This window comes from Rhynchophorus ferrugineus, unplaced genomic scaffold (assembly GCF_030347505.1).
Source record: "Rhynchophorus ferrugineus isolate W39M unplaced genomic scaffold, kcgeb_rfMv2 rfM2, whole genome shotgun sequence".
Classification (NCBI taxonomy): domain Eukaryota; kingdom Metazoa; phylum Arthropoda; class Insecta; order Coleoptera; family Curculionidae; genus Rhynchophorus; species Rhynchophorus ferrugineus.
Genome location: NW_027472581.1, coordinates 33488189 through 33514965, shown reverse-complemented (window position 1 = coordinate 33514965; position 26777 = coordinate 33488189). Strand labels below are relative to the sequence as shown.

The following is a 26777-nucleotide window of genomic DNA, read 5'->3' as shown; positions in this document are numbered from 1 at the left end:
ACAATTATAACATCTTCGTAATAAATATATAAAGACCTGCACATTTTGTATGCAATGTAGGAAGAATATTTTTAAAAAACCGCTAAAATACTTTGGAGCACTTTAATTTAGTACAAAAAACTTCTTAAATAAAATTATTGATTAAAAAAATAAACAAAATTGAAATAATAAATAGAAGTTAGCAGTGGGGGCTGAAAATAAAATAATTATTGAAGCAATAAATTTACAATTTACAAAGTTAGATAGCCGAAAAATAATGTGACATCTATAATGCTGGATGTATGTTTCAGTCTAAACAATATTTTGCACTGCCGGCTTGGTTGGCGCAGTGGTAAAAGCGACAGGGCGGTCCAGGTACTGTTGCGATAGTCGCGGGTTCGAATCCTGCTGAGACATGGTCGTAATTTAAGTTTGTGATTGTTTAATATTTGTGATTCCCCTAGGCAAGAGTGTAAAATCCGACAAAGAAAATGATCCGGGTCACGCCAGTAACCAGGCTGGGTAAGACCGGATGTCTTCCGGGATGATTTCCAAGTTGGTCACTCGCCGGTCGGTAGGCTTAATGCCGAGGACCATGTTTCGGAGCCCACGTTAAACAGCAGGTCCAGTCCAGATAAACCCTCGTTGGTAAAAAGAAGACTTTAAAATATATGAAAAAAATAATTTGAAGTAAAATCATAAATCAGTTTTTGTTGATTAACACAAAATAGGTGAGCGTTAATCGTTACTGTATATGTAACTATATATTTAAAAAGACCTTGATTCGTCAACTTTCTAAACACTTATAATTCGAAGTTAGATGGAACATTGATATAAATAATGAATTATGGTGGTATTATATAATTATTGTTTTTATGCTAATCATCACAAACACAATGCCAAGTTTCAATACATGATCTACAAGGATATTCGGATTTAATGTTAAGCATAATTATTAATTAAATACCACATAACTACATTGTTTTCATTCACTATAGTAAATGAATGCCGATTTTGGTGGTTGTAGAGTCAAATTATAATAAAACTGTTGAAGAAGCTAACTAAGTTTATATATCAAGAAATGTGACGATTTTAAAGCAAAACTGAAGCATTGCAAATATCAGACTCAAGATCGGCAACTAGAGAATAAGCAAACAACTTGGATTGGTACTTATCATGGAGGGTAAAACAAATGAGCACTTAGAGTAAGCAAAGAAAAGGCCCTAAAACTTTAGATAGGGAACCAAGTCATTAATTGATACTTTAATCCTGCGTTATAAATATTCAGAGTACACTGAAAATAGGCTAGACTAATTCCATAAGAATATTCTCCCTTCCATTCAAGCAAATGAATGTGTTTAACCAAACGTAAAAGAAAATGATATTATAAATGTCGAAGGAGTATAGTATTTATAGTATGTACGTAACATTAGATCTCAGAAAATGACGATAATAAAAGCATGGGTAACAACTAACTAAATAACAATTATTAACATAACATCACAGCGAACAGTTTTATAAGAGCTTGTTTTCGAAAAGTATAGTATAATTAGTATGTTTGAGTTTCTGTATTTCATATATTTTTTAAATATATAGAATATTGAGGAGACTCAAATACTTAAGCTATTCCTGAATATAATGAAAGCATTTTAATGTTTCTTAAGCTTACTTTATCAATTTTTGTTTTAATATTTTTAAATGAAAAATATTTCCTATAGTCTATTCAAAGATTTTTTGTGAATATGTCATCAAGATGTTTAATGTATTACCTGCCGCAATTTGTTAATTCGTATCAGAATCAGACAATATTTTCCTTCTCATTTTATTCTAGTTAGAAAGAGACACAATGCTGTCTGATTAGTTCGAACACGTAAAAGAATGAGTCTGTCAAAGTCGTTCGGTTGTTAGATGTATGCAAAACTTTTGAAAGCAAAAGTGATAAGAGGTTATAACTCTAACCTATAAACTATTATTGCTGTATAATAAACAGTAGTTTTTAGATGTACTATAATGTTAAAATAAATTATATTTGATAAAATTCTTGTTCAATTAATTCATTTAGATTAGAATTTTGTTGCATGTCAAAGCCAAACTGAACTAAAACTCAGAGTTGATGAGGCAACATTGCGATGTTTCGACGTCACAAATTTAGATGACATATGTACAAAATAACTTTGAATAGACTATAGTTAACTTTTTGAGCAATAAGTTTTTAGTAACAATTTTTTTACGAATTAAGAAGTCAAAATAAAATAAATGCGGATGTTGATTTGTTATATGAGAGTTTACTAATGCTGACAAAAATATTATAGTATCACCACAATAATATTAAAAAAAAATGGGCATAGTGACAGAACTTTGACATATGTCAAGTCAATAATACGATAGGATTTTTCAAGTGATTCTTTTCATGTGATGCAAAAGTGTTGATAATATAAGCTCTCATTTGCATTAAAATGTTAAAATATTAAATAAAGAGCCATATTGTTAACATCTTTCTAGATAGGTAGTAAAAGTGTGTTTTCATACCTATAGAAATTATATAGTAATATTTTTTGATAGGATGTGAGATAAATTATAACACCTTTAATACATCCATTTTTTTAATAAATCCAAATATCGATTGTTAAATCACCCTCAAATCATATTCGAATTATTTTTAAAATTATAATATAATTCGCTTAAAATCATTGATACACCACTGAAATATTATTAAATTTGCAATTCAAGAATTCCCTTTTCTTCGTAATTCTAATAATTATTTTAAGAGTATGGTAGTATTTACGTTCACATCACTTCGGCAAAGAATTTAAAGGTAAATTATACCAGAATAGTATTACAAGTAACTCTCTCATCGGTTTGAAACTTGTAAAGTTAATTTGCATCGACGGTCTGATAACTCATAAAATATGAATAGGAAGCGTGAAGTTTTATAATTAGCAGACTATTTTTGAAACTCCTTGTGTCAGGTATCGACAGGAGGAAATGCCTTTTGTACGTTATGATTATACTTTTTTGACAAAACACGCCATATTAATATTATTATATTGGACATTTGTAAAATACATACCTGATGTTATAAATAGAACCATCAGATATTTTATTAATTTCTCTTAAGACATGTTGACATATGGTATTGCACTTAAATGTGAGGTTTGAACCTGATGAATATTAAGTCGTAGACAAAGAACCAATCCTTAAAGTCTAATATATGTCGTGTGTGTAGTATACGAAATTGGTACCCAATATTGTTCCTTCTAAATAAAAGAACAGATAAGATGATTGATAATAAGATTAATTACTATCAATTAGTGCCTCTAGTATTTTAACTTATATTATAGCCACTAGACGCTCTTTAAATCTTCTCAAAATAATTATGCAAGTGATATACTTGCAATTTCGCAGCAACATCAGTTGTTTCGTCCGCCATGATCGCCATAAATGAAGAATTATTAATTTCCCCAATTATTTGTTCATAACAACCTTCCAGCATACACTGTAATAGACTGTTCTGTATTTGTTTGGAAGTACCTTTACATACTAAGGTTGTCCTTAGGTGCTCACTAAGGGTTGCATATAGCTCAGCCGAAGTCCACAAAATATCCACGGATTTTGTGAAGTATCGCTCTCCTAATATTCCAGAAAAGCCAATTCAAAAGATCCACAAAATTTAATGCAATTTCTAATTTTTGATAAAATAGGTATGTTTCCTTTGAAACACTTTCATTATGTATGTTTATATTTATACAATACGCAGAACCTATCTCAGAGTCATAAAATTAGTTGACCGTAGTAATGCAAATTCTATACAATTATGAAGATGGATTTCAAAGTTTTCATCTCTTTATTGAGAGTTGTCGTTCGACCTTCGTAGAGTAAAGACGTGTTTGGAGCGACGGTCAGTGTAATAAATTTGAAAGTGTACTACCTGTGCCACAAATGCGATTTTAAAAAATAAGTAAAAACCGTGACAACAATAACAGTGTTAAAACTGCGCGTTAAATGTTTAGTGAAAATGTGTTTAAAACGATGGTCACTGCAATAAAGTAACAAAGGTAAAATTTTGGGGGCTGTTAAGGGTCGGAGGTGCATCATCTGTACCACAAATGCGGCGTTATAACGGTTCTGAAACAAATACCGGTACTGAAATTTTTGTAAAAACGTGAATTAAACTATTCATTAAATAAAAATGATTAATAGAGAGAACCAGAGACTAAATGAGATGGAAACACAATCCTCAACGTCAGGTGAAGCTTATCTGGCACAACAGAATCAAATCTTTTGTCAAGAAAACCATAAGAGAACGCAAAATGAGCAAGCTCTCTATAATGCGTATATTAACGAAAAAACAGCCCGACGGAATCTGGAAATTGCACTAACAAATATGCAAAAACAATTAGATGCACTACAACTCCTAATAAAAAACCAAAACACATACAATCCAACTAGCATTCCCGTAGTGAACCAGTGCACTGAAAACAAATTGCCTGTAAACTATGAAACAGACGAGGAAGAATTGCAAAAAGAAGTAGGCTGGATAACAGTTAAAAGAAATAAGAAACGAAAAGCAAACTACACACCTGAAGCTTCACCACAACAACCAAAAACCATTAAAGCACAAGAATTGAATAAAGAAATAAAAGTGCCGAGACCACCTCCAATTATAGTAAGTAATGTCACAGACTTTGACTTGCTATATGAAACAATGAAAACAAATAATATACTATTTAGAGCAACAACATTAAACAATGGACAAATCAAATTAAACGCCGAATGTCGTAAAACTTTTACGAAAATTGCTGAGTGCTTGGAATTCCTAAAATTACAATGGCACTCGTATGAAGATAAGCAAACCAGAGACATTAAAGTAATGGCAAGAGGGCTTCCACCGACAGCTAAAACTACTAAAATAGTGGAAGAGTTAATAAAAAATGGACTTAAATGTACTGACGTCACAAATATCCTGAAAAAAGAACGAAATAAAAATAACAATGGAGAAATAGTTGTCCAGAAGAAGCCTTTACCACTGTTTATGTTATCATTCCAACATAACACGGACATAAAAGCAATTTATGAAATTAAACAAATTCTAGGAGTCGAAGTAAAAATAGAACCTCTTAGAAAGGCAAATCTTGTGCCACAGTGCAAGAGATGCCAATTACATGGACACACACAAAAATTCTGTAAAAGGGAACCAAGGTGTGTAAAATGCTCAGGAAAACACATCACGGGAGAATGCAAAAAACCCAAAGGAACAAAAGCGAAATGTGCGAATTGCAATGAAGCGCATCCAGCAAGCTACAGAGGATGCGTAGTTGCGAAAACATTCCAAGAGAGAAGAAATAAAATCAGTCAGGCTAAAGAGCAAAAAACAGTGACTCAAAATAAACAACCAAAAATGTACAACGAAATCAACGATGAAATGACCTATGCTCAAAGCATAAACCAAACCGCTCAAAAAGAAACAAAAAAAGAAGACGTTACAACCAACGAACTGCTATTGAAACTTATAGCAAAGCTGGACAACCAGGAAAAGATTATTGAATCGTTTTCTGAAAGATTACTTAAACTCGAAAACAATAGGGCGGTGGCCTCAAGAACTAAAAATGGCAAGTAAAGACATCCGCATCGCAATTTGGAATGCTAATGGGATTCAGAAACATCACGCTGACCTACAAGTATTCCTAGAATTGCAAAAAATAGATATTTGCTTAATATCTGAAACCCATTTGACAAAGGAATCCTTTATTAAATTTAGAGGATATTACTTTTACCACACCATTCATCCAGCTAACACAGCAAGAGGAGGAAGTGCAATAATAATAAAAAATAATATATGCCATCATCAAGAACCCGGACTCAGTTTAGCAGAAAATCAGGTAACGGCAGTAACTGTTATATCTAGCAAATACAGGGTTACATTAGCTTCCATATATAGCCCTCCAAGATACAACCAAAAAAAAGAAAATTACTTGAATGTTCTAAACAACCTAGGAGAAAAATTTATAATCGGTGGTGATTTCAATGCTAAAAATACAAGATGGGGATCTAGAATGACGACAACTAAAGGTAATGAATTACATAAAGCAGCTGCTGAGCTAGGGTGCAGTTACATGTCGACAGGAAAACCAACTTATTGGCCTACCGATCCAGAGAAAACTCCAGACCTGTTAGACTTCTTTATAGCTAGAAACATAACCACTAACTACATGGAAGTTGAAGAAAATTTTGACTTAAGTTCAGATCACACACCTGTGATTTTGACGCTGAGTGAAAACATTATAAGAAAACAACAAAATCCAACATTAACCAACAAGAGGACAGACTGGGAAGGATTTGTTGAAGAAATAAACAATCGAATTCAACTAAATGTTCCCCTTAAGACAGAAGACCAATTAAATTATGAAACCGAAAAATTCGTTGCAGACATCCAACAGGCTGCTTGGAATAACACTCCAGAAATTAAAACTTCAACCAAAGGAATAAATTACCCGAAAGAAATCAAGGAAATGGTAGCTGAAAAACGAAAACTACGGAAAAAATGGCAGCAAAATAGAACACCTGAAAATAAGAATATCTTAAACAACATAACACAAAGGTTGAAGAGGGAAATTTTGGAAATTAAAAACAATTCCATAAATAACTATCTACGAAATTTAACAGATGACAAGAACACAGACTACTCGCTCTGGAAAGCCACTAAATACCTAAAACGATCCTGTCTACATAGTCCTCCGATAAGAAACATGCATGGAAGTTGGGCACGCAGCAACCTGGAGAAAGCAGAAGCATTCGCTGACCATTTAGAGAAAACTTTCAAACCAAACGAAAGTGAAATTGAACATACTTTACCGGACATAGACGGCGAAAATTCGACAATTCAATTAACAACTCCGAAAGAAGTCACCAACGTTATTAAAACTAACATCAAGCCAAATAAATCACCAGGCTATGATTTAATAACAGGGCAATTGCTGCACAATCTGCCAAGAAAGGGTATTATAAAGCTCACTAACTTAATCAATGCAGCATTTCGACTGAAATATGTCCCAGACGTTTGGAAAATGGCTGAAATAATAATGGTTCCAAAACCTGGAAAATCACCAAATGATATAAAAGCTTATCGACCTATCTCACTGTTACCGATGATAGCTAAGGTATTTGAAAAGCTCCTCTTGAAAAGATTAAAACCAATTATAGAGAGAAAAAACCTAATACCAACACACCAGTTTGGGTTTATTACCAAACATTCAACGATTGATCAAGTGCATAGAATAACAGATGTTATTGAAAAAGCCTATGAAGATAATAAAGTATGCTCAGCTGTATTCTTAGATGTAGCACAAGCTTTCGACAAGGTATGGCACAAAGGCCTCGTCCATAAGCTACAGAAAATATTACCGAAGCAACACACCGAACTATTAAAATCTTACATCACAGCCAGAATGTTTAGAGTGAAACAAGAGGAAGCTTACTCTACAATAAAAGAAGCTAAAGCAGGTGTACCACAAGGAAGTGTACTGGGGCCAATTCTGTACCTACTTTATACATGTGATATACCACAAATCGAAAACATTACAATGGCTACATTTGCTGATGATACTGCTATTCTTGCTGTCGGAAACAATAGCGAAGAAGCAACCCGAAACCTACAACAGGCTACTGACGCTATAAATAAATGGACCCAAATCTGGAAAATACAAATTAACCAAAACAAATCTGTGCATGTTCAATTCACCTATAAACAGGCCGCGCTTACACCATTGACCATAAACCACACTGTCATACCATACAGCAATAATGCTAAGTATCTCGGAATGACACTTGATGCAAAACTACGGTGGAAGGAACATGTCAAAAAGAAAAGAAAAGAACTTGAGTTAAAATATAGAAAAATGTATTGGCTAATTGGAAGAAAATCTCAATTAACTATACATAATAAATTACTTCTATATAAACAAATATTAAAACCTATATGGACATACGGAATACAATTATGGGGATGTTCCGCAAAAAGCAACATAAATCTAATACAAGTTTTCCAGAACAAAGTCCTAAGAAGCATCGTAGGTGCACCCAGATATTACCGGACCATTTATTTACATCGAGATCTTCAGATACCGACTGTCAATCAAGAAATTAAAAGAATTGCAAAGAGACATGAGGAGAGACTTCACTCTCATGTTAATTTCGAAGTATTACAACTCTTGGACAACACCAAAACCGGACGCAGACTCAAAAGGACCAAACCATTTGAACTTGTGTAGTGTGTTGTAGTGTAGTGCAGTGAGGTGCATTAGAAAAAACTCAAAGTGTTAAAACAATTATTATTATGTTAGAGACTATGTAGGACTGATGAGTCCTATTAGATATATACCTAGATTTAAGCTATTATAAGGACAAATTGTAGGTTAGTCGGCAACGACTAGTAACAATGTATATAATTATAAAAAATAAAAATCTCTTTATTTTCAAACTTAAGTGCTTTAAATCAGGGACACCTATTTCCGTTCGAGCTTTATCACCACCAAAAAGTAAGCAGTGAAAACAGTACAACGCTTTTTTTTGTAACATTAAAAAGCGTCCCTATTAAATTTACTGGTGTAACTTCCCTTTACTTGCACGAGATTTCTCAATAATAATATCTGGTAACGTTTCTTCATAAGAATATTTAAACATTTTCTTCACATTAATTCAATTAAAGACCACCTTCATAGCCTCAGTTATTAATATTATTATTACTAAATGGCCGTAAAGTCGCGTAAAATTCCGATACAAATAAACGATACCACATACGGGCCGTACGGCGCTGGATTAAATGCAGCAAAATCTCCACTTAAATATCGGCATTGTTTAAACCGTATGGTCGGAAACGGGACAGCGGAGTGCCGAGAGAGTGCTTGAAGCAGCTTGCAGAGCACGGCCCTGTGGCCCAAACAAATAATAACGATGGCGTGAGTCACTAGCCTACAGACGGTAAGTTATTCCACTGGTCCACGTTACTTCTGTAGCTCGCACTTCTATCGCGGTTTATTATGTACGATTTATGACAACAAAAATTCGCGAATTCTAAGTGGAATTTGCTTTTTGTTAAGTAAAAGAAAATATTTTAGTAGTTTAGTGAGATTACATAATTAATCTTTGAGAGCTGCTTTGGAGCTCTTGGGAGATCTGCAGCACTGTAGGGCTTATGCACCAGCCGCCACTGATTAAAGATATAAAACTTTTCGCAATCTTTTGTCGATGTATCACCCAGGAACAAAGGCAAGTCGAAAAATGTCACGCCTTAACAATTAGATCTAACGCGACTTTGGAATAATTCTGTAAAAGTTTTACGTACAATAATAGGTGAACTGGGAGCAATTCCACCGCCAATGCCACATCCAAGTTCGACAGTTATTTCACTCAGTTTAATATTATCGCCAAAACACCGGAAACTTCGTAAAACTACCTTAATAGGAACCTTCCGGTCCCTTCGATACCTAAGCAATAACCCGACTATATTATACCACCACGTGAGATATAAGTAATTAATTATGTGTATCTCAGTTTATGAAGTTGTTATCTAAAGTTTGTACAATATTGACAATTAAGAGTAATAAAATATAAATGTATACAGCCAAGTGGTATACAAATATAAAATCAGTATTACTAGGTTTATGACAATTTATAACTATTCTATATGATTCCATTACGTATAACTCTGATTACATCCTACAGAAAAGCCAAGTAATTATACATAACAGGTTAATTGAAAAGTCCCCAGCCTACTATAGTAAAACCTAGTTTTTTGGCAAAGTTATTATTTTTTTTTATTCAACATAATTCCCTTCAAGGGTGATACACTAATTATAGGGACATATCGACGCAAAAACTTGGGTTTATTACGCTTGATCATCTTCAGACACTGCTCCGAATCATCAACCCATCGTTGTTTTTGGTCGAAAGTGAACTCGCGGGGCAACCACTTTGCACAGAGCTTTCTCATACCCAAATATTCGTGAATTATTTGATGTACACGTTCAGTTCATATCTTTAGAGTGTCTGCTACTTCATTCATTTTCAATTTACGGTCATTCAAAATCATTTTGTGGATTTTTTAAATGTTTTCGTCGGTAACAACCACTTTTGGTCGTCCACTGCGTTTATCGTCTTCGGTGCTCATTTCACCACCTCTAAACTTAGTAAACCAATCTTTGATGGTTGATTTTCCTGGGACAGTGTCCGGAAACTCGGCATCAAGCCAAGTGTTTGCTTCAACTGCATTTTTTCCCTTCAAAAATTCCTTTTTATCCATTTTCTTCACAATAACAAAAGTTGTTTCTCTCAAAATGCTATAATTCACAAACTAATGATCCGACAGCTGTCAAATTTATACACGCATCTTTTGAGCGATAGGGCTAACTAAAAAACATATGGTTTTAATTCTAATAGCGCCATCTATGTGCTAGGCCGGGGACTTTTCAATTGATCTGTTATAATTCCATTACGTATAATTCTGATTAAATCCTATAGAAAATCCAAGTAATTATACATATACAAGCTCATAAATTATCTTTATATGAATTAAAGCAGATGTTATTGTGTATTGAACTGCACATTCCTGTTGAATCCTCATTGGGAACTAACATTTTTACAGTGAGCTGAAAAACTGTGAAGCTTGTCACAACCGTGCTCCATCAATTTTAACATGTAATATTTCAACAAATGCTGGTTTCGACGTCTCAAAGGTAGTGATTTTGATATATAAGAGAAAGAGCGTTTTGGATATCCAAAAAGACGAGTATTTGAAAACATTGCTCGATAGAACAATCAATGGGTATCGCTATCGAATAAAATTGATGAGTGTCTGACAATGATATTATTCTTGAGAATATAAAACATACTTGGAAATATTAAAATGCTATTTCCTTCAGATATTGCCCCTTCTGATTAGTACTTGTCCCTGTCTAAGCAGCGCTTCACTTCTTATGAAGATACCAAAAAACGGACCGATTCGTAAAAAGATATATTGTTCTCTCTAGATAAAATCCTCTCTATTGACAATACCTTGAATGAAATACATTGTACCAATTTTTCATTCACAACTAAGTAAACAAAATGTTTTTAAAACATCACTGATCCTGAATCAGTATTTAGATTCTTCATTTATGTGTTAAAGTCATGAAGCAAAAATTAAATATTAAAGTATGCTCGAATGTAATATGTGCAAATGTATGCAATAAATCTAGAACTTCCCCTTGAGAGTTATTGAAAACATATGGTATGTTTATTTAAAAATTATTCAATATATATAATAAATAAAAGGAGAGAACTTAAACAATGATTAATATGCTTGGATAAGAGATGAAACTATTCTTAAAGATCAAAGAAATAACTGAAGAAAGTACAATAGTATAAACATTTACAAATCTAGTCACTATGAAATAACATAATGTTCGCAGCCGAAGTAATAGATTGACCTTGAGTTAATATATTTATATTTCATTTAATTTCTTTTAATTTCCTTTATAGAAAACTAATGCTTATGGTTCAATAATTTCTAGAACTTACCTCATTATTAGTGAATGACGGTATTATTGGGCCATCGTTTGATTCCCATTTGTTCGCTATCCGAATGGTCTCTGCAGTCTTTTCTTGTACCGATTTATTTTCGTCTAACAATGTCAGTTCATAGAATTCTTGAATATCTGAAATAAATAAGGCAAAACATTAGATAGTAGAATTTATTGAAATAGTTTATGCGCTTTTATATATACTACTGATCGTCTAGTGGTCGAACTTCGACCACGATTTGTTGAGTTTATCATTTTTCTCACATTATAGAACAAAAAGAATAATTTAAATATATGCTGGGTTACTAAAACCTGCAATATTCTCAACATAAGGTCACAAATATATTTAATATATAATATTAATTAAAATAATACATATCTGTACATTAAAATATATTAAAATATATGCAAACTATTTCAAAACTCACTAATAATTTATAGGCATCTCGTCAACAGTCACTAAGCTTTTTCAATTTCCTTTAATTAAGTCTACTTTCCATTAAGTTTCAATAATCAATAAAGTATTGATAATAGGTCAATCGAAAAGTCCCCGGCCTACCATAGTAAAACACAAAAAGTAACATAAGTAAAATTATTTTCAGAATTGTAATAACAACATAGCTAGTTACTAATCCTTTGAAATAGCATATAATGGAGTCCAATTTTCATTAACTTTCAATAATCAACAAAGTATTGATATGTTTAAATTACTATACAAATAAATATTATAACAATTTTCAGCGTTTTAAAATGTTTAACAAATTATTGTTAATAATTTATAATGCCTTCTACTTGCCTAATGTGTTGCATCTATTCAAATTAAGTAGTTAGTTGCATTTTACGGTTGCATATTTTCTTTAAGCAGAAGCTTGTTATTTTCGAACTTTGTTAGTCTATATTAGGATGAATTTTTCGTATATGTTGGGTATCTTCTTCACAGCTGTATAGTGAACACATTAATATATTCAATCTACAATAAATGTAAAATGTAATGTGATACTATTCTTAGTAGATATTTTACCTAAGCTTTCCATAACTCTTTGATAGTTCCAACATAACGGGAATAACCGAGAGGAACACAGTAATGTTAATAACAACTTACAACAACAACCGACTGTAAAATATTAATATCTAAGTCTTATAATGATGTATTAACTCACTTTGCATTTTAAATACAAAATATAAAATTTGTCCTCCTTTTGTTGTTACAGCGCTGCCAGATTTTTATAATAAAAGTTACGCGAAATGACGAATAATCTAGTAAGAGTTGGAGCGGGTAGCGGATCGAGAGGTCCAATGAATTTGAAGCCTATAATATTCGTTTAAATATTTTCGCCACCGATTTCTCGTCTATTCCTGGTTGCTTGATTTGGCCGTATTTCGTTTTATTAGAATTTACTTGTTTGCAGCCCATATTATACAAAAAGTTTAGGCCTAAATATTCTTCCCCGATATAAGCTCTAACCATGCCAAATTTCACACCTCCAAGTGCCCCCGTTTTCGTTTAAAAGGGACGCAAAAGTCGATTAACATATAGAAGAAGACTTTAAATATATAATTATATAGATAAATAATAAATATAAATTTAAATATATAGCTGAAACACATCTGTAAAAAAATTATTGAAGATGAAGTTATAAAAAACCGGGTGTAATATTATGTTATCTATAGTATACTGTACAATAATTTATAGTATTTCTCAATAGAAAGGTATTAGGTGCTTGTATATATTTTTATCAGAGATATATATTGGTAAAAATGTGAATTATTAATATGAACGACTGTTGAACAACCTAATTCCTAAAGTGGCGAAAGTTGTATCCTAAAAGTGGCGATTTTGATATCAGTGAATAAGAACGGTATACACACAAGGAAAACATTTTGAGTGCAATGAATTGGAAGACCTATTTTGCAAAAATCCAGCTCACACTCTCAAAGATGCTACATAGAGTTTAGCAATTGACGTATCAACTGCTTCCGAACCAATATTTTGAAAATTCCATTTCAGAGCATTTTAACATTGCGGCTTCATTGCTTGTCAGGCAATACAAGAGACAAGACAAGAGAAGTTTTCAGTATTATCATGACTAAAAACAAAAAGTTGATATACCATCCTAAATCCAAATCCTGAATAATTACAAGTGTCAAAAGTTTTTTCTTAAGCTAGGAGGGTCATCCATATCGGCATCGAAACGAATGTTTATGGCCATATAGTCTTGCTGTGTATATAGTAGGATCCGAAAGGTGTTGCAACGTGAATGGAAAAGTCTGCAACATCTGGCGTATTTACCAGACTTAATGCTTTCTGAATGCTGCGCTAGGCTGGCAGATAGTTTCAAAGTGCCGCAAAATTGCAAAAATATATTTTCTCAATAAAGGCCCATATAATCAAATGTCACTTCTGAATCATCAATTATCGCCTATTATCAAGTAGTTTTAAAGCAAGATGGCTACCTAATTTAGATCTAGACACTTGGCGACACTAAATTTATCACACAAAGCAAATTAGAATTTTATTTATATATCCTTCTACTAAGGAAATACTAACATTCCTCTCTTCATAGTAGATCCTGAGGAACATAATAATTTGTAAAAAATAAAAGTAAAATATTTAGTTTATTTTTAATATTTAACAGAAGATTGCTTAATGAAGTGATTTTCTACATGCCATGTATATATAATATAGACAGAAGAAATACTTATTGCCAATAGGGCAGATTGTGGACTCACCAAGAGCAATAAAAATTTTTTTTTTTAATATTTCAAAAAATTATATGAACTTTAAAGGAGCCTCACCACCCATTCTAAAATTTCCAACACACAATTCATAGATTTTTTGTTTCTCTTAAAGAAGCACAAAAGTTGACTAAAAATAATAATCAGCCTAATATTAATACAACTCTAACGAACAAAATGCTTAAAGAAATATAAATATTTACATCACCTGTTCAAACAAACAACAATATAGTGATAATTTGGCGAAGGCAAATTTATTACAAAAATATTAATTATAGAATCAACATACAATTATAAAAACAAACCAAAAAAGGTAAAAACTCACAAGCGTAAAACATTTTTGATTATTTGATGTTTAACTCGCGTGCTACGGACCCTTAGCCTCATAATCGTGTTTTCTTTATGATTTGGCGGAGGGGCCGGATAATTAAAGGAAAAATTCAAGACATGTTCCAACCAAAACGAAAAAACATCATAAATTATAAGCAGTATATCCGTGTGGTTGGACGTACTATGAATTTACGAACCGATAAAAACAACGAGGAGAACACGAGAGAGACGAGTTCCAAATGAAATTAGTTGGCGAATAAATAAATCAAGACGGACGGTACAATAAATTCTCTATTATTTATTATTTCAAGAACGTTTCGCCATATTGTCAGGAATTCTTTCCTGTTTGGATCTGTTTTTTATTCTCCTCCAGGAGCCCTCGAAAAAGTTACCTTAGGGTAAATCGATGCGAGATGCTGCGGCCTTTACGATTTATCGATTCAATTTTTAAATATCCTGATGGTTATTATTTATTTATTAATTTAATATCTTTTTAATAATTAATTTTTAATCACAATATTCGAAGATCCCATAAATAGGTTTCTCATCCACGAAAATACTACGAGTCAGGCATAATGACCTACAAATACGAGTTATCAGTTGTCAAATCACGAATATCACCATTTTATAGTATCTGAGTTTGAGCGTATTTACAACGTTGCTCTGGCAAAAGAACAAAGCTGTTTAATATGATTCATATAGATACCTTTCATTAAAACAATTATTAGTTCTCTTCAAACCACCGCGGAGTGCAGGCGCAACTTTCAGAACGCTCTGTTAAAAAAAGCATCTAAGTTACTACTTTTGTCATAAAAGTTTCGGTCATAAAAATTGAAAACCTAGTCTCAACCATTGTAGGATTTAAAACGTGAACTTTTGAAGGTGAAATTAATTTTTTTTAATAAGCAAGGCTCTACCTTCTAGGAATTTTCTTTCTTATTTTCGGAACGGTAAATTGATCGAGTAAAATATGAAGCGCGTAAACTTAAAAATTTAAATTAAACATTTAATAACTATTAAGTGATCTGTACGGTTAATGTAAAGTCCGGAAGAAAAAATCGTCAGAAATCAAACGAAAATCAGCGACTATGTGCTTCAAAAATCCATTTAAACATACAACGGTTTCAGTGCCATGACAGAACAGACAGAAGAAAACCAGGGCAACAAAGAAAACCAACCAAAACCAATTTCCAGACCACCCTCAGTAACAATATATATCAGCCACAAAAAAACCTCAAACTTCATCTAAACAAAGTCGAATTGTGGTTGAAAACATGGCGTATCAAAGCAAATGAGACAAAATCTACCCATGTGACATTCACCTTTTGTAGAAGCACATGCCTCTCAATAAAATTGAATAATCATTAACTTCCGCAATCAGACAACGTTAAATATCTGGGAATGCCTTTTGATCAACGTTTGACATGGAAAAAACATATAGTGACAAAACGCAAACAGCTTAGGCTTAAACTGAAACAAATGTGTTGGCTGATAGGGCGTAAATCTATATTATCATTAGATAACAAGGTTTTGGTATATAAGTCAATACTTAGGCCCATTTGGGCCTGTAATATTGAAGTGTGAGGTACTAATAGCAAATCTAACATAGATATCCTCCAGAGGTTCCATAATAAAGTGTTGCGAATCATCGTCGATGCCCTATAGTACGTGTCCAACAAATTAATTCAAAGCGATATCTCCATAGAACCCAAAGCGAGTGTGATTCGAAGTGCTAGTGCGAAGTACTCTGAAAGACTATTAGGCTAAACACTACTAGGCACCTGCCAAACAGTTAAATGTGCTCAATGACAGTGAAGTGCATAGGCTCATACGCAAACTACCATAAGAACTGATTAATAGACACATTGAGTGAGATTTGATAATCTCTAGAATAAGTTAGAATAGTCTTAGTATAGTATATAGTTGGTACAGACTTTAAAATACATTAGTATAGTATCTAGAATAAGATTTAGATTATAAGTTGTACAGCAGATCACTTACTGAAGTGATCTTCTACATGTCAAGATGGTTATATTATATAACGGAAATCATATAATAATGCGTATTGCCCACGGACAGATTGTTGACGTTCTAAGAGATTAATTTAAAAAAATATTATTACAAACAAAAAAAGACAACTACATCAACGAAAAATTTAATTATAATAAAAAGGTTCTGTTCGACTTGAATCCTCTATAAAAAACATAGTTGAATATCAGCTGTATCCATATGATGGCAAACAAAGTTGGTATCCTGAGTGGTCAATACGACAGGACGGTCCTCCTACTCTTCTTACTTTTATTAATTCCATTTAAATCGTGATCTATTAATTGTTTGTAAACTTTCAAAATGGAAAGGATATTTCTAATATATTGGCACGATGCTTAAAAAATAATCGTAAATGATATAACCAAGATTATTTCAATATAAAGAGTTAAATATTTGTTGATCTTGTAGTAAAAAGAGAACAAATTTACATTAGCAGCAAAACACAATTTTGGCAAACCCTATTTACATGAATATCTAACGACGTGCTCAATTTTTTCACTGCGATCCCTGAATGTATTACCCATAGCACAATTAATTATTTATTGTTAGCAGAAAGGAGAGTCTAAAATCTAAAGTCATAGTTTCAGGAAACTAATATTTGTATTTTAAAATGTTTCGTAAGTAATTCAGATTTATCGGGAATTGAAATTTGAAAGTAATAAATTTCCGAGTTTAAGTAACAATATACTATTTTCCGATAAAATATAAGTTTTGAGGCCACAACGAATGCAATAGCTTTATCTGGACCTGGTATTTTTCAGAATTAAGAAGCACACAGTTATTCGTTAGGTCGAATAGTTTATCATGATATTACATTACTTACTGAACCAAGTGGTTGGCCTGACATAAAATCCATAGCAAAATATTTTGTTTAGTTTTACTTATAACTTCACTCAAATGGTTCTACATTCTTTAATTTTCTGACTAAGCCATCATCATCCAGGAGCTGGGGAACACTAACATTAATGTGCTGATGCCTCTGTTCATGCCTTTAGGTTTATTAGTACGGACACGGTTACTAAAATATCTCAAAAAATAAAGAACAATATAACCTTAAATTCTTCAAAAACAAACCTTGTTTATACGAAACAGGTGACGAATCAAGATCAATCTTGGTGTTTCAGAGATCAAATATACGAAATGTATAAAACAGTAAGTAGTTTTTTCAATCGAAACATAATTTAACATAATTATTTCAGAAGAAGAAAATTGTTAGTCTGGAAAGTATCCACAAAGATCCAAAAGATATACAGCTATTTGAGAGATGTAGAACATCCGTTCATACATTGTTGAATAATATAGGATTTAAGTGGTGTAAAGATAACCTTCGAAGGGGTTTAATGGAACCAGAGATTGCTTTTAAAAGAATACTATTTTTAAAAACATATAACAAAATCAAGGAAGAATTATATCAATTTATATATACAAAAGAGCCATGGATATTTCAGAATAGTACATTGGGTTGCTCATGGCAAGATGATAATAAATATAGTATAAAGACAACAAAGTTTCATGGCAAAAGGTAAACGTTGGAATAAGTCCAAGGGTGAGTACTATGAAGAAATGAACCATAACTTGTCTTTGCAGTAGTTCAAAGATCAGCTTTTAAAGAACTTGGAGGAACCATCAGTTATTGTTTTGTACAATGCACCATATATACCATATATATAGAGTACACTGGTGGAGAAAATCTTAACAAGTTCATCAACAACGGCTGCAATTAAGGAATGGCTTAAAGTACATAAAATAAGTTTCGAGGAAATCATGTTAAAGAATGAACTATTTCAAATATTTGATTGCATTTTATGTAATTTACTTTTTTTGGAATTAAGCCTGAGAAAAGATACATAGTAAATCAGATTACTGAATGTTATGGCCCCAGACTATTATGTCTCCCTTTCTATCCCTGCATTTTTAATCCAATTGAGTTGATATGGGGTATTGCAAAGAATTATTACAATAGATATTCAGCATATACAAACCAGAAATGTCTGGATTTATGGAAAGAAGCATTGTCGAAAATAACACCTTCGGTTTGTATGAGCTCGATCCGACACTGGTACAATGGTAGTACAATCTTGAGCAAGTTTACAATAGATTGGAAATAAACAGCTTGGTTATTAACTTGACTAATATTTCTGAACGTGACTGTGATTGAATATAACTTTATGAATGTTGGCTTATGATTCAATGCTAACGATTATCAAGACAGAGTGATGAAAAAGGAAACCACTAAAGGTATATAGTATACAATTAATATACTTTAATTGTAGGGAATTGTATTATAGATGAAAGCTTTATGAGCATGTGTGTTATTGTTCAGAATATACATGAACGTTTGGTTAACATGTATGAGTAGAGAAATAACATTAACTGTTTTGCAGATATGGCAAATGCATCAAGGAGAATGCAGTAATTAAATGTAGTTTTATCAAGAAAGACGTATACATATAGTAACAGGACAAACTAGAGAGAAATATAGTAATATCATAATGAATTTACAAGGATACATTGCACCGAAAGAAACAAGAACTAAGAATAAAACATAAATATGATCTCTAATGGAAGTAAAATACATTCTCAGATATACAATTGTTAATTAAACCTATAAATTATTGTGGCTGTAAAATTATTTGTAGTTTTAAATTCTTCGATAATAAATGCATTTGATGTACTATAATATTAAATAAATTATATTTAATAGAACATTTGTTCAATTATTTTATTTATATTAAAATTTTGTTATATGTAAGACCCTAAATGTACTAAAACTCAGAGTAGCTGCGGCAACATCGCGACGTTTCCCGTGTCACTGCTATTTTGATTGACTATATATGTTTTTCTTCTTTATGAAATCCTCATGTCAAATTTTAGTTCAATAATTTGACTATAAAAATCATGAATTACAAGGACGCATAATAACAAACTATACTATTATCGATAGTACTATAATTAGTAATAATTATTATATTTATGTCATTGATGTTATATTACAGTAATTGTATTATACAAAAAATATATTTTAGTGGTCAAACAAAGCTCGAACTTTTAAATTGTAATTGTAGAATATCATCCGTAAATTGGGTTCTTTAATAGAACATACATTTGATACATATCTTAATTACATCGGCTACCACAAATTTTGTTTTGAATAATTAAATGTAACAAATAAAAAATCTTTCTGTCAGCATAACAATATCCTTATCATTATAACTTGACATTGACATTGACATTGAGTCTAACTTTCATGGAAACCATCGAAGTGAAAGAAAATGACGAACTATTCAAACTCGGAAACGATGAGAAAAAGTCTCGGGATGTTAATTTTGAGGAGATCGAAACAATCGAACCAATCAAACTGCTGCCTGAAAATGCAATATATTTTTACCAAAAATCCCTAGAAAAAGACCCGCCAGCTGTACCACCTCCAACTCCAAGAGAACTCATCACCGATTGCTACGTTACTATTTTACCTACAATTCCAGATTCCCTAGATACATTGGATATCCCTTACGTAAGAGAAAATGGAATCAGAGACAGTATCCAGTTGTTATCGGATTATTTCTCCTGTCAACATTACAAACAAAATCTGGTCCAATTCTGGTTTTTAGACGTCGTGGTCGATTGTTTATGGAAAACTCAAGACGAGTACCGATTCCAGAAGGAGCAACAGAAAACCGTGTTGGAATGGTTAATGTTCGTATTCAAATTAATTACTATGGATGACATGACAAAGGAACTTATGTTTGATATATTTGCTGAAGCTGTGATGATCGCTGAAGAATATATTCAATCAGGGGGTTCCAAATTACCTACACCAAAGAACTTATTCGCGTTTAGGCAAGACAATGAAGATCTTAATAAAATCAGCATAGATAGTTTATTATCAACTTCGAGTACATCAGTATGTCAGTCAGTTGATGAAAATTCTAATGAATATTTCATAATCAAACGTGATGAGTCAATTCAAGCTTTTAAGGTATCAAATAAACCAATTATGATGAGAGATTGTGCATCCTCTATTGAACCCCCTACTGAAGACAGTTACCAGACATTAATTTCCTCCCATGAAATCAGGGATAGTACAACATCATCCACTACAGAATTCTATAAACCCGATATGTCAACACCACCGCGTTTTAAATCCTTATCCGCTTTATTGAAAGAATCAGAAGACACAATTACATCTGTGAAAAATTTGGAAAAGCCAGAACCGGAAGAACATTGCGAGTGGTAACTATATGAATAATTTTATATAATTTTGATTATGAATTGATTTAAGACATAGCAATTTTCAGGACTAACGTTCAAAGAAAACCAATTATTGCAGACTGTCCAAGCAAACTGGTATCTATCAGTAGCATGGAGGGCAAAACTATGCAAAATGACAATACTGATGAAGTATCAGACAATGAACAAATATTGAAGGCCTTTTACGAGTACAATATATGGCAACTGAAAAATGAGATGGCAAATGACTCAAAAATAGGCTGGACACCCTCAACCACTCACATCAAAAATGATTCGTCTAGTCGCCAAAAAGTTAGAAATAAAACGTCCACTAATCCTACGAAAACGGAAGATGGGTCCAGTATTTTTATCAATTCCTGTATTCTGTTGGCCGTTAAGGAAATTATCTTTGATTATTTCTATCCTCAATTTTCTTTTGATTTAGCTCGGAAAGCATTAATACAACCACAATTTCTGGTAACCCAAGAGTTAAACACCGATTGGAATATTCCCAAGGATTTAAAGACCGACTTTAAAAAGCCACCTTTGAAGAAACCTAAAAAGGAAAAGAAAAAAAAGGGCGAAAAAAAAGCCAAGAAGGATAAAAGCAGCAAGAAAAGCAAAAGTACAAAAAGCAGCAAGGAAAAGAAAAGTAAGGATAAAAAATCTAAGAAAAGCAGTGACAAGAAGAGTAAATCGAGTAAGAAGAGTGACAAGACCCCAAAGCTAACTAAGGAGGAAAAAATGGAATTAGAAAGACAAAAGAAGGAACAACAAGAATTGGAACGAGAACGACTAAAAGAAGAAGAAAACAAGAGGTTTATGTTCCCTCTTAAAGACGCTGTAAACGATGAGTTTTTCCTCGGAATCTTTCCAAATTACAAACCAAAGAAGGATAAGGAATCGAAGAAAAAAGATTCTAAAGGCAACAAAAAAGAAAAGAAAAAGAACGATAAGTCTTCAAAGAAAAGTAAAGGCAAAATATAATGTTTACAATTAATTTATTGCTTAAATAGTATTCATAAATTATTATTATAGTAAATATTTGTTTTTGTGTCAGTTGAATAATAACTTTTTTTAATAACTGGTTGGGGATTTAATAGTTTAATGGAATTAATTCCAACCACTAATTAATGAAATATGTGTCATTTTAACCGATCGCCATTTGCTATTCTGGTAAAACTATAATTCCGTAATTTCGAAGTGATTTTCATAAACCTAATTATATACCAGATTTGTGACATTGAGCTACTTTTATAGAGACCTAACAACAACCGAAAAGACCTAACGATGTTATATCTATACATACAATAGATGCATTAAAATGTAATAAACTGTATTAGAATATTCCGATATTTTTAATATTCTATATCATCGGAAAGTGTGACATTCAAGCAGTTATCACCATAAATGCCGAGCATGAAACAACTCAACCGGCACAAGAGAATTTTTTTTAAAAACGAAATAATTATTAACATGCGGTTATGAGACGTTGGACGTTCTATATCCGTAATGTTTTATGGTTTGTTAAATTTCAAACACGATAATACGATAGTATAATCGGATATATAGAGCGAATATTTATTGTTTACTTGGATTTAATTTATTCATAAGGTTGATTGGAGGATAGGCAGTAATATAGGATAAGGATAATGCTGATATGTTATATAATATAAAAAGGGAAGGACACAGTCATTCTATCTATATACCTTTTTAGTTTTTTATGCTATTAATCCTCACTCATTGCCAACATCAGTTTCCTCGGTATATGCCGTTCTTTTCAATTCGATTCATTCATGCTATCTTACTACTGTAATATTAATATAACACTAACAAATAAAATTTCCTGTAGCTTTTGGTGTGACATTTAACGCCACTACAATGTTGAATTTTATAAATTAAGTGACACGAGGGGTTATCAAAACCAAAATTTGAAACTCCATATTGGTGCGGGCTATACGAATATCTCGTCATTTGCAAGATGTTTATATCATTTGCCCTGTTATGAGGAAATGTACAAATGTATGTGGGTGTTCTCAAATATTTATTAAGAAAACCCTATAAGTAAGATTAAATATCGAGAGTGGTTTCAGCATCCTAAGATGGGGAACAGGAAATATGCAAATATCTCTGAAAATCTATACAGACCAGAGTTTTTGGTTTTATAAAGAAAGGTGTTTTGTGAGCTTTAGAAAATGCGATCAATTGTTCAAACGTATTGGATTCTTACAGTACATGAAAGATAGACTAGAATGGTTACTAAAGTTATGAAACAAATATAAGTTAAATGTTTATTAAAAAAAATCTAGAAATGAAACGAAGTCGAAGTTCAATTTTTAAGGGTATACAAATTAAAATTTTAAATTTATCTTAAATATTATTTTGAAATTAATAATTCTATTCAGGTTTTTCACATATATTCCGCAATTAACTCTTATCCTGTCCTTAGCGAAGCGGGCGGATATCAGCTGGTTTAGTATAAATAGAATTTTTAATTTATAATGTAACAAAAATATTGCTTCTTCGAACAATCATTCTCCCTATCTTTATGCTATTTGATTAATTATAATTTTTATGTTTATATGTTATATAAATGTCATATAATTTATATGTTATATAATTTATATGTTATATAATTTATACGTTATATAATTTAATGATATATAATTTATATATTAGCACCTTAACTCGTACTTTCAAAAACATTATTAATGAATGTAACTTAGAATATGTGAAAGGGTCTATAAAATATTCATTTACTTGGAAATATTATTTAAATTTAAGCGATACAAAGCGACACTGACCGTTTTTATCTATTACAGACCCTCTTATTGGTGCAATATTCAGGTTGTTTTTTCACAAGTAGACGAATAGTCGGAACAGTATAATATAACACAGGGAAGTATGTAGTCGTTGTTCGTTCTTATAGCTTATAAACTTTGTACAATTATGGTTGAGTATCGCCTGTGCACTACTTCCACCCAAATTTCCATGGTATCCTTTTATGGAATGGTTTCCCGACTTTGGTGACTCTAGATTCCAATAGCGTACGGCTAAGAAACTGAGCTATTACAATCTAAATTTGGTGGGCGTTCACCATGAATTGCAAGCTTCTGTTCAAATTCGACTAAATTATGTTAATTCATCGCAACTTCAATCCAATCGTGGTGGCCTTACACCTTGAACTGTGATGCATGTGTCGGCTTGGAGCCTTACAGCTTCCGGTGCGGTTCTATTGGTCGGACTCTACTTAACTACAGCAAGAAACGCTTTGAGTAACTACAGAACGATTGCCATTTCACCGTCAACCTGTCTTCATATCTAGAGAATTAAATCGACTCCGGTTAGTTAAAATATGTGAAAGTATTTAGAAAACAGGAGCTCTTAGTTCACTTGAAAATATTATTTTATTTAACGAAAAGAAGAGACGATTAGTAGAACGGCGATAAAATTCGACATTGAGGGTTCTAATCTATTAGAAAATAGATCCCTCCGTCTCACTCGTTGATCATTCAGGAAGTTTTACACAAATAGCCGGATAGTTAGAACCATATTATGACTACACCAACATGAATGTTATATCGATGTGCTGATATGGTCCCGGTTTAAAAAAAGTTTGTTTTTGTTACACTGGCAGATGTGACGAGTGAGACAAGTAACGTTTGTGCTGTCGCTTCAGCAAGTAGGCTAAAATAAATTTTGAAGTAAATTAAAAGTGTAATTTTTAGATTATAATATATATTTATTAATTTAATATAATTAGGCTTTATTTGATATAGTTAACAATTGCTTTTAATGTTTTAATACCTAGATGCATTTCAGTTAAATTACACAGTAACATGGCATCTCACAACAAGGGCCATAAGGTTGTTTTTTGATGCCTAAGCCGCTTCGCCTAACTTCTCAACAACAATATTTGAGATAAGCCCACCGATCTTTATTTGATTGTGCATAAACAAACATCTGAAAGTTTTCTCATTACGCCCGAAAATTATCGTTCGCCATTAAACCTGTGCTGTTGCATTAAACTTGGTATCTGATGCCGGCGCCATCTTGATCGATACCCAATTTTCAGCACTGCACCAGAAAGGTCTTCAATTTCCGATTTCCTGCCGGGAAAATAGTCTCCGATACATGCGGTGGTTCATTCGATAACGATTTTCCTTTGAGCTTCTCGGATATGCGTTGACGTTTTATGTGGTGTATAATTTCATTAATTATACCATAATCTGTCAATGACATAAATGATTAAATTTACTTCTATTAAGACGTCGAATATACTTAAGGAAATTACTAACTTTTCAGTATATCTTGGCGATCTAGAAACTGTAAGAAAGTTGAGAACCAGTGACTTGTTAATAATGGTTGAAAATGAAAAAAAAATCAGTTAGCTTGTTAAATATGTCAAAATTAGAAGTTTTTGAAATTTCTGGTGAAACATATAAGGCACTAAATTGGTTACATGCTGTGAATTAACAAATTGCAGCACTGAATGAAATTCTGGAAAATATGAACGTTCAAGGATTGAAATCTGTTAGACGTATCACAACCGCTAAAAAGTGTGCTACTACTAGCTTTATTTCCACTTTTCAACTATATAAATTACTACAGATATAGATGATACCCAGTTTACAAAATTGAGTATAAAATAAACAAAATTCAAAACGATTGAAGGAGTGTCATATATGGAAGCCAAAAAAAAATTGAAACAGCTAACCCCCCTTTTTTCAACATCCTTTGCATAAAAAGTATCAGCTGGAAAAAAAGCGGTGTCATGCAACACCCAATATAACCCTGTTGTCACAAAGGCCACTGAGACCACTTTTCCTCCTAATCCTCTTAAACCTCTAACCATTCCTTTGAAATCTTCCTCCTCCCTTCCCCCCTCACGACATCTACATCCACCCCACACAGAACCACCTCCACCCCTTTACCCTTCATTTCTTCGTCCAACAAAACCACCCCTGTGGATAATAAATAGGTAACACGAAGTGCTTCCTCCAGTAAACACAAACCACCTTCTAAGACAGATACCCTCATCATCCGTGAGGGATCGCAGAGATCGGATATTAAGTTAGCTCTGGAAGGCTTATCACAAAAGTCAACATACAAAAGTAAGTCAAGCAGTTCGAGATAAAGTATAGGTCAAGATTCGTCACCCACTTTGTATGTAGACGGGTTTTCTTGCTTAACGTTTTCCAACGTATTATTCTTCATTTTGTAAGCAATGTTATTCACAGTACCCACACTAATATTTAGCGCGGCAGCAACCAGCTAAAAAACATGTTCAATAAAATTCTATGGACCTATATTATTTAATATCATCAATAGTTGCCTCTCTAACGAAAATTATGGGCAAAAGGGGGCCTCCATTATCTAGTTCCTTTTCGAAATTTGTTATTAAAGCCGCAATCAATTTGTAACCCTGACTACCTATTGTTTTGGGAATTTTCAAACGAAGTAATATATATTACGGAGCTATTTCAAATTTTTCAAAATAATCATAGCGCTAAAATAACGTTTGTCTGTATTTGATCTGTAGTAGTAATAACTAATATATTGAATAATTTTGGGTACGTCTAACAACCGGCCGCCGTCCGTTTGTCAGACTTATACAAAATTCTTTAATACAATAGTGTTATGAGGTTTTAACTCTTGCCTATAAATTATTGTGGCTGTATAATGAACTGCAGTTTCAGATATACTATAATGTTAAAATAAATTACATTTGATAACATTTTTGTACAATTATTTTATATAGATTAAAATTGTATTGTATGTCAAAGTCAAACTGAACTAAAACTCAGAGTTGATGCGGTATTGCAATGTTTCAACGTCACAAATATCCATGACGCATTACTAAAAAAACTTTGAACAGACTATACTGTAATTACCTAC

General features: G+C 32.4%; 2 protein-coding genes across 5 annotated transcripts in view; one reads left to right on the top strand and one right to left on the bottom strand.

Annotated features, from left to right (window-relative positions):
• Window positions 1–26777, bottom strand: part of LOC143190643 (disks large 1 tumor suppressor protein) — a 676624-nt gene that overhangs the window by 530450 nt on the left and 119397 nt on the right. For all 4 annotated transcript variants that reach the window (XM_076395120.1, XM_076395122.1, XM_076395121.1 and 1 more), the window contains exon 3: window positions 11533–11669. In XM_076395120.1, the coding sequence (XP_076251235.1) occupies window positions 11533–11669 (137 nt within the window). The remainder of the gene's footprint in view (window positions 1–11532; window positions 11670–26777) is intronic.
• Window positions 19897–21866, top strand: LOC143191989 (uncharacterized). Its single transcript, XM_076397451.1, has 2 exons — window positions 19897–20882; window positions 20948–21866. Exons 1-2 carry the CDS (start codon window positions 19897–19899, stop codon window positions 21864–21866), a joined length of 1905 nt encoding a protein of 634 aa, XP_076253566.1.